The sequence below is a fragment of the Coenobita brevimanus genome, chromosome 76 (genome assembly GCF_032717465.1).
Source record: "Coenobita brevimanus isolate Jiangsu-jjx chromosome 76, ASM3271746v2, whole genome shotgun sequence".
Taxonomy (NCBI): domain Eukaryota; kingdom Metazoa; phylum Arthropoda; class Malacostraca; order Decapoda; family Coenobitidae; genus Coenobita; species Coenobita brevimanus.
This window is the reverse complement of record NC_137029.1, coordinates 20849336-20859366: the sequence shown is the minus strand read 5'-3', so window position 1 is coordinate 20859366 and position 10031 is coordinate 20849336. Positions and strand designations below refer to the sequence as shown.

Below are 10031 nucleotides of genomic sequence, written 5' to 3'. Positions count from 1 at the left end.
GTATAGCAGAGTTAGGTACACAGTTTCCATGTTTTTTCTGAATGCAGAGTAAGAAACTGCATAAATACTTTATCTCTATGGTCCCTTAGAGTGAACTTAATAAATTTAAAGAGAAAAAAAAAACTCGTATGTGCATCATACTATTACATGTAGCACAATGAGTATATGCAAGTTACTAAGACAGAAAGACAGTTTACAGCAAACTTTAATTCCTCAATACTGCTTTCTGTAATGTGAGGTATTCATCGTTGTTGCTTTACTGTTTACCGTTCGATGCTAATTATTTGTCTTAAAATAGTTATATATCTATTTGCATTTCGACTGTTAACTCTTTCACCTGAGCGGTTTCTATTCAGCTGGCGGTAGCAATGCTGAAATAGATTCCATTATATTCATGGGAATAACTGGACTGCTTAACAGTCCTTCACAGGTAGTGTTTTTTAATTATGCTTGTCTGGTCGTTGACGCATAACATTAAAAAGATGTCACCGTAATAATGGGACAGAATACCGCAAAGGATGAATGGAATTATCGTGTGCTTTTCTCAGTATAATGAGAAACCGTAAAATCTTTTATAGCATTGCATTTTTTTTTTTTTCAGAATGACAAGTCAATTTATAGGTAAAAAGGTAAGGAGCAGGTCTAATTTGTATTGTACAGTTTCACAAAAATATGTTCCAACATAAAATGGTTAGTTCTTTATTAGCTGTAGGCATCTGTATAAATTTCAATGAGTCTGAAAAAAAAAATGCAATAATGCTGGGTACAGTTGATAACATATAAAACTGGGACGGCATCAATGTATGGCATAGATCTATAATCACATCTTTGTTGGTGGCATTAATATTAATAAACAAAGGTGACACGTATTTACTGAAATGACCAAGTACCTGATTCATCAACAGCGGAAATTGTAGCTACACCTCCGCTTCACAGACACGGTCCCGGGCTCATGAGTTGTCAACTGTACACTGACGGTCAAAAGTTCTGTCCTGATCCCAGGCACAACATGAATCTCTACCAACTGAGGTTCAAACAACAGTGCTTCAGGAGGGGGGGGAAGCGAGGTGCCTGGGTGGCAGGAGACGGGGTCAGAGGGAGGGATTCAGTGCTCACATCCATGGGTAGATAAGTAACCAATATTGCCATGATCTCAGTATGATTCACAGATAAGGTTATATTAAATTGATAAGTATGAACATGATAATATGCTGGTAACTATATACTTCGTCAGACATAATTTTATATAAGGTGATTCAAAGAATCATGGTTAGTACTACATGTTTCTCAGTCCTCGCAACGTGGAAGCAATCAGTTTGTATTTCATTTTTTAAATCATCGTTTCCGTAACTATGATTCGTTGGTTTCTTTGCAAAGGGGCCAGTCGTCGGTTATTACTGGATATGAAACTTTTCAGTGTATATTATGGTTATACTTTTCTGTCTTTAATAAGGTTATAATTCATACAACACTTACTGGTGTACTACCGTGATATTGAGTCTGTTCAGATAAGGAAGGACTTTAGGGCAAAAGCCTGATCATTTCAATCAGTTTCGGGACAAGATGCTCGGGATGAAGTTAGAAAATGTAGCGGCAAATAATAATTTGAAAACATGAGTTATACAAATACATTTATGTCAATCAAACACTATTAATGACACACATACAATAAAGAAGTTAGTCTATTTATGATAGAGAATTGGAATATTACTACTTACATATACAAGTTACCCACCTTGTCTGTATTAAGAAAAAGACATTCATGTATAATTACACTAATTTACGGTAACCCTGGATACCATTAGCTCTCACAGAGGAAACAAAGGGTTATATTGACATAAACATAATGCCAGGCTTTTGATAAATCATTGTCTACAGTATACACATGTCGACTACATACGGTATTACTTATTATGAAAGCTACCTCACAAGGAATAAAAGAAAATTACGGAATCAAGCATTCAAATGTTGCAAACACACCAATACAAGGTCCAGCCACCTTGAGCTTGAACAACTTCATCAACCCTCCTGGGTAGGGATGCTACTAAATTATGACAGACGACGGTTCTTCACAGACTCCCAAACCTCAAGGGCTTAATGTTCAAACGCTTGAACACTTATTTTCTTCATCCACGTCCCAGTCCTTGCACATAATGACCCATAAATTCTCGATTGGGTTTAGATCACAACCCTTTGAAGGCCAATAGAGGACTTCCACTTCCGGGTGCTGATTTATCCAATGCTTTACCACTCTGCAAATATGCACAGGACTCCTGTCGTGAACAAGTCTAATAGGATGAGGAAGTATTATTGTCATATTTCGTAGAGCTGGCAGTATAACGTTTTCTAACACGTCAATATGCGTTTGCCCAGTAAATCTTCCTTCTACAGTATTTTCGTCAATTCTCCAGGTCCATTGGCCCACATCCATCCCCCAAATGATAGGTTCACCCTTCCACTTTTGCCCTTCTGTATATTTTTCACTTCATACCGTGTGTTTACTAGTCTCCAGCACGTTAGAGGCCCTGCTTCCACCGACGTGAAGCATTTCTCATCAATAAATATTACCGTGTTAAAAAAATCTACGCCTGCTCCTAAATACTGTAAAGCAAAGCCTACTACTCTTTACTGGCTTGAGAGAGTTTTTATTTCTTGGCCGTCCTGTAACAGTGAATGCCTATCTTGGGAATGCGTCTTCTCGTCGACCGCGGATCGTAAGAGAGCTGTAACGTCCGAGTAACCTGAAATGCTGAACACTGACTGCTCGTGTACCATGTCCGCTATACGGGCGACGTCTTAACGAGTGAGAACCCGAGGTTTTCCATTGCAAGGCTTTGTTTTCACTGAGCCCTCCATTTGCCACCGACCAATCCATCGATTCACAGTCCTGACAGAGACACCTGTGAGGAGGGCAATTTCTCTTGATGACTTTCCCACTTCCCACATCCTGTCGATACGGCCACGGAGGGTAATGACCTCAGGATTGTTTGCACTGTTACCTTCACCCACCGGGTTGTCACGTCTCTCTGCCATTTCTACAGTGAATACAAAATAGTGCAATAGTTGGTAATGTAGTGTTAGACTATTCATAGTTCACTGTTGATTGCATTGCACGATAACAATGGTACAACCATCTTGCACTGCCTCTCTCGTCTACATTCACAACAACCTCTCTCTCTCTCTCTCTCTATTTAGATCAGCCACTCTTATCATTGCCCTACATGTCGTAAAAATACCCCCGCTAATACCAATACATCAGTCCTGTATGAGACAGCCCTAGCATGTATTCAATATGAACGGTGGGTGTTAGCGCCAAAGTGGTGACATGTAGAGGTGTATGGTATGTAGGAGGACTGCTGGGACTTGATAGCAGGCTATGAAGCCTATGCCCAGAGTCGGACACACACACACACACACATATATATATATATATATATATATATATATATATATATATATATATATATCTATATATATATATTCGTGCAATGGATAAGGGAAGGTTTGGAAAATGAGTATTTATGCTGATAATCAAGAGTCTATGCATAAAGCTGGTCAGACTGTTTCTAGATAATAATTATGTAACGAATGTCGTGGTATACGTAGCATAGGGAAACTTTCCACTATACCATTTAGTCTTCAAATCACCAGGTAGCTTTCCCTGTATTTTTTTTTTTTTTTTATCACGTATAGCACTGGATCCAAATAGGAGGTCTATAGACCCTCAGGGGAGGAAGTAAATAGGTGGGAAGAGCGAAATTGAGCGAAAAGAGGTAAGGAAGAGGGAGGTAAGGGTTGGAGGTTGACAGGAAGGATGAGAATGGGTGGAATGGAGTTCGAGATGTAAAAGAGAGGGATGGAGATACAGGGTAATACAACAAAATAATATCCAGAGCTACTTTCTTTGACTGAAGTTGGTAGTAGTCTGGCATAGTTGTATAATCTGCTTAACCTTACCACTTCATGCTGTCCGTTTCCTTCACCACTGCACTGCAGAGGCTGAAAATCGCTACGAGTATACCAAGGCTGACATTCACGTATTCTCAGTCTCATGGAATACTTGACCATACTCATATTATTGTAAGTCTTCAATATCACAGTCCAGCATTATCAGTGAATCATGCTGAGATCATTGCAATACTGGTTACTTATTATGACACTGAATACCTCCCTCTGACCCGTCTCCTGCCACCCCGGCACCTCGTATCCCCCTCCTCCCGAAGCACCGTTATTCGAACCTCAGTTCATAGAGATTCATGTTGTGCCTGGGATCAGGACAGAACTTTTGACCGCCAGTGTACCTTTATCATATCTGACCAAAATATGCTTCTAACCAACCCTTACGTATAGCCTCGGGCTCAGAGCAGCAACACTCACTTTGAAACCCTTACATTTAATGAAAAATATACTGTTAAAAATAGACAGTCAATTCTATACAATTAGTTAAAAATAATTTGTAAATGATCCAATATAATCATGACACATATTGCAGATTACTGATATCTTAATTTACCCTGAGCTGCACACAACGTTGAACAGATTATTGTATCAGAAATGAGGGAGAAGAGTGCGCTATTTCATAAATTTAGCTTTGATTTATAATAATACTTAAAATGAACAAGGGCATTGCAGAACCGTACCATAACTCATTGGCATATGGTACAATACTTATACTCTTCATGAAATCAATCCAGGTTTGATTACTGACATAGCCTGCACATGAATCTGTTTGATTCTGAACACTCCATATCAGCGAGGCCGTAAACTCCATTGATGAAGAGCATGCGGGCACAGTAGCGTAGGGGACCATCGGGGTCATTGGGGCCCCATTCTTCAGGCTTCACTGTACGCCCATCCACCCACATTCTCTCCTTCACGCCAACCCACACATCTGAGGACAATAAGAGAATAAGACATAATTATTTGTACTGTACTCAGACAAGAGATTCAGATGTTCTCTGTCTGTCTGTCTGTCTGTCTGTCTGTCTTTCTCCTAGTTGACTATCACGCTTTACCAACGACACAGATAAGTAAACCTTAAATGTGAAGAGAGATGTCCAGCAAATTTTTGTCAGGCTACGAACATACACACACACACACACACACACACACACACACACACACACACACACACACACACACACACACACACACACACACACCTCGCTGGCTCAGTGTCACGGGGTTTTTGAGAATTTAAAAATTAAGTAAAGGTTATGTGTTTTGCTTGAAAATAGAGACAAGGAATTGACTTGTGAAATCAAGCAGTAAGTTTTACTTTACGCCGGCTTACTTCGCCGATTCTCCAAGGATGAGAATTTATAAACTTTCTCAACAGTACACAGCAGAGTCTAATTACTCACGAGTGCTGTTTGTAGTACTGTCAGCCTCTCGAGAAAGTGACTCCACCCCTGACAATCAATAACTAATACTAATAGTAATAAACAGGTTCTTGCCGGTGCATTAACTCCTGGTTGGCACAACGGATTTAAGCTTAATACAAAAGGACTGGCCTAAGTACCAGTCATGAATAATGCAAAGCGTTTATGCAAACTAGGAGCTGCAACTAGAATAAGCTCATTGTGGAGAAATAAAACACGAGTTTACATTACATAAAGCTCAAAGAAAAGGAACTGTAAATTTATTAATTACAATGAAATAAATTTACGTTACATGAGAGTTTTATGTAGACAGAAAGAGAGAGGTGAAAAGATTAGTAAGAGAGAGTAAGAAGAGAGCAGATGAGGAATTTGGAGGGAACTTGAGTGTAAAGTGGAGGGACTGTAAGAAAATGTTCTGGAAAGAGGTGAAAAGAGTAAGACAGGGTGGAAGCGAAGTTAGCAGCGAGTGAAAGATAAAAATGGTAGATTACTAGTGGAGAAGGGAGAAAAAGTGAGCAGATGGAGAGAACACTTTAATGAATTGTTGAACATAGAGTATGGAAGTAATGCAAGTGTAAGTGGCTGGGGAATGGCTGGGAGGAGGAGGGAGGTGAGAAGACAGGAAGAAATCAGTAGGATAGAAGTTGTGGAAGCAATGAAGAAAGTTAAATTGGGGAAAGCCCCAGGAATTGATGGAGTGTGTGGTGAAATGCTGAAGTATGGGGGAGAGATAGCAGTAGAATGGATGTGGAAAATGTGCAGATTGGCCTGGGAGGAAGGCAGAGTCCCGGAGGATTGGAAGTCAGGTATAATTATTCCCTTGTACAAAGGAAAAGGGAAAAAAGAAGTGTATGGTAGTCATAGGGGCATCTGTCTTCTTAGTATAATAGGAAAAGTGTATGGTAGGATACTTACTGACAGAGTTAGAGAAAGAACAGGGGAATTAGTTGGAGAATAACAGGGAGGCTTTAGGAAGGGAAGAGGTTGTGTAGATCAGATATTCATTCTTAGATCTTTAGTGGAAAAGTTTCTAGAGAAGGGAAAGAAGCTGTATGCGGATTTCATGGATTTGGAGAAAGCATATGACAGGGTGGATAGACAAGGATTGTGGAAAGTATTAAGAATATATGGAGTAGTTGGGAAGTTGTTGAATGCTGTGAAGAGTATGTATGATGGTGCTAGGGCTGCAGTGCGTGTGGATGGTGAACTGAGTGAATTTTCCTCTTTTAAAGTTGAGTTGAAACAGGGATGTGTCATGTCTCCACGGTTGTTCAATCTGTACATGGATGGGGTATTAAAAAAAAAACAAGGTAGGGTAGTGGATGTTGGAGTGGCCCTGGTGAGAGAGGGTAGTGTTTGGAAATTCCCTGTACTGTTGTTTGCAGATGATACTGTGTTGTTGAGTGAAGATGAAGGAGAGCTGCAAGGCTTGGTGGATGAGTTTGGGAGAGTGTGTACGAAACGGAATCTAAAGGTGAATGTAGGGAAGAGTAAAGTGATGGTCTTTGAGAGAGGTGAAATCAGTGAAAGTACAGCGAGGTTGGATGGTGAGGAACTGGAAAATGTGAGTACGTTTAAGTATTTGGGTAGTGTAATGAGTAAGGATGGAGGTTTGGAGGGTGAAGTGCTTGAAAGGGTACAGCAGGGAAGAAAGGTTGCTGGTTCCTTGAAAGCAGTGATAAGAAGCAGGGAAGTGAGCATGGAAGTGAAAAAGTTACTACATGACAGTATTGTGATACCAACTCTAACGTATGGAAGTGAAGCTTGGACGTTGCTGGAAGGACACAAGTCAAGAGTGAGAGTAGTGGAAATGAGTAATTTAAGAGGAGCTTGTGGAGTCACATGGAGAGACAGGCTGACAAATGAGAATATAAAGGAGCGTTGTGGTGTGGATGTGGATGTGATAGGAAGCGTTAGGAGGAATACACTGAGGTGGTTTGGCCATGTGGAGAGGATGGAGGGTGAAAGACTGACGAAGAGAGTGTATGTGAGTGAGGTGGAGGGGGGAAGAGGGAGGGGGAGGCCGAGGATGAGATGGAGGGATGGGGTGGAGAGGTATATGAGAGAGGGGGGTGTGAATTGGGAGCAGGGCAGTGAAATGGCGGGGGACAGAGCGACGTGAGGCGATTTGTTTGTGGCCACCCCGAATGGGATTGAGGCATCTGGGAATAGATAGATAGTCTCAAAATGAATTCAAAATAACAAGGAGAGTACACTCACTCGCTCATTCAAACGCTAACACTTAAACCTAGGAAAAACGAAAAGAAATACCAGTCAGTAGAGGGGGCTAAGCAGAAACTGGACGTCAGTGCATAGGACGGACGCTGCACATGCTAAACCTCTCGCTGATTCACCATCTAGGTGGAGATTTCAGGAACTCGCTGTACACGAACCTTCTCTCACAACGCTGTAATCCTGACTAAGTTCGAATTATGGAAGGGGGCGAGAGATGGCCGTGCTTGGTTCAACGGTCAACGAAAATAAAGTGAGCGATACACACTCACAATAAATCACTCAGCGAAGGAGCTAATGTCACGTGCAAGGACGATCACGTATGATACAGTGAAAATTGTTCTGAAAACACTCCCAGTAGGGTGAATACAAGGACGGTTAAACTGAGTGATAAACAGTGGAAATTCCACTAGAATTCGCGGTTTTCACTCTGAATAAAATGTTACGAACTTATAAACACGCTCACGCCAATTCTTGACATTACACCCCATCAAAATCAATTTTTTTTTTCTTCAGAAAAAAAAATTTCGATATACATACATATAAATCCTAACTCAGTCACACAAGATTCACACTGTGGTGTGTGTACTACCCTGCTACAGGAGAAAATCACAGTCGTCCATGAGCGTAAAAACCTCGTATTTACGTTAATAGAAGCAAGCTTGAGGAAAAAACTCTGTGACGACGGTGAAAAATCCTGTACTCAGGTCAAACTGAGCGAAAAGTTCGCTACATTTACATTAACAACTAATTGTTATGTAGCGTGATGTATGTAATACACGGTGTAGGTGTGACAGTTGTGGTATAACTGTGCCTACGTGTTGTCACGAGTCGGCTAGTGACATTGGCTTTTGTGGGAAACCGTGAACACTAGTGGAATCCCAGTTTATCGTTCAGTTAGCCGCTCATTTGGTCGGGAGTCCTTTCAAATCAATTTTTCAGTGTCATAAGTGATCGTCTTTGTGTGAGACATTAGCGTTTCGCTGAGCGATTTGTTTTGGGCACGTTTCGCTCACTCTAGCCGTTAAAAATGCGGCCCTAGCGCTCCTTTTTCCCCACGAGTGTCAGTCAAGTGTCTGTCGTGACGGAGTGAGGTACTGTGCTCCAGCAGTGAGAGAGGTCGGCTAGCACCCAGACTTCACTAGACTACAGTTCTCCAGGCTCCCACCCTTCTTGGTGATGCACCACATTCATTGACCAGTATTTCCTTTTTGTATTTTCCTAGGTTTAAGAGTTTAGTTAAGTGTGCTGTTTCCTTACATGCTAGCCGGCTGCGCTGCATGTTGTTTTTTTTGGCGTAAGAATTTAGCTTTTGAGTGAGTGAGTGAGTACGATCTCTTTATTTGAATTCATTTGAAGTGTAACGTTAAATTTATTTCTTTGTAATCAATAAATTTAACAGTTCTTTTTCTTGAGCTTAATGTAATGTAAACTCGTGTTTCATTTCTCCACAATTAAGCTTATTTCCCTTATAGCTCCTAGCTTGCATAAACGTTTTGCCATTCATAACTGGTACTTAGGCCAGTCTTGTTGTATTAAGCTTAAAATCCGTTGTGCCTTCTAGGAGTTAAGCATCAGCAAGAACCTGATATCATTAATAGTATTAGTTATTTATTGTCAGGGGTGAAGTCACTTTCTCCAGAGGCTAACAGTACTAATAATCAGCATTTGTGAGTAATTAGTCTCTGCTGTGTACTGTTGAGAAAGTTTATAAATTCTCGTTCTGAGAGTCCGGCGAAGCAAGCCGGTATAAAGTAATCATTGCTTGATTTAGCAAGACAATTCATTGTCCTTGCTCTTCAATATTATTGAACATTATCATTTTAAATAATTGCATTTATTTTAAAAACCCCGTGACAATTGGCGACCTCATTCCAGGATATTAACTCCTAGCTCTAAAGCTATTCACGAGATAATACTCACTCATTCATATTTAGGTATTTATCATTAAAGTTTATAGGCACAAGCTTACTGGTGTTTACCGTTAGTTAGCAAGTGAATTTTTGCTTTATTTTTGCCAGTTAACTAGATAAGACTGGTCACCACTAGCTTGTGTCTGTATTCTCTACTTGTGTTATTAGCATTCGTTTGTGAAGCAGCAGTCAGTACTGAGTCGCTAGTTTTTTAGATTGAGCTAGCATCATGGCAGCCAGTGTCTATGTACAGGAAGCGAAAGATATGGGCCTCACTGACCCAGAAAAAATTCAAATCTACGTCCTTTCACGGTTTAATATCGAGCATGAACGTGAGAAAGATGCTCGTGACGAGCGTAGAATCCAACGCGAACACGAGCGAGAACAGCGTGAATACGAGCGAGAACAGCGCGAATACGAGCGAGAACAACGCGAACACGAGCAGAAACAACTCGAACTCGACTTAGAACACGAGCGAGAACAGTGTGAGGAACGAGAGAGAGAA

The 10031-nt window shown here is 40.8% G+C and overlaps 1 protein-coding gene across 1 annotated transcript in view; it reads right to left on the bottom strand.

The window, feature by feature from the left end:
• Positions 1 to 4700: 4700 nt before the first annotated feature.
• Positions 4701 to 10031, bottom strand: part of LOC145408197 (uncharacterized) — a 74659-nt gene continuing 69328 nt past the window's right edge. The window contains exon 3 of the mRNA XM_080278952.1: positions 4701 to 4891. Within this exon, the coding sequence (XP_080135078.1) occupies positions 4701 to 4891 (191 nt within the window). The remainder of the gene's footprint in view (positions 4892 to 10031) is intronic.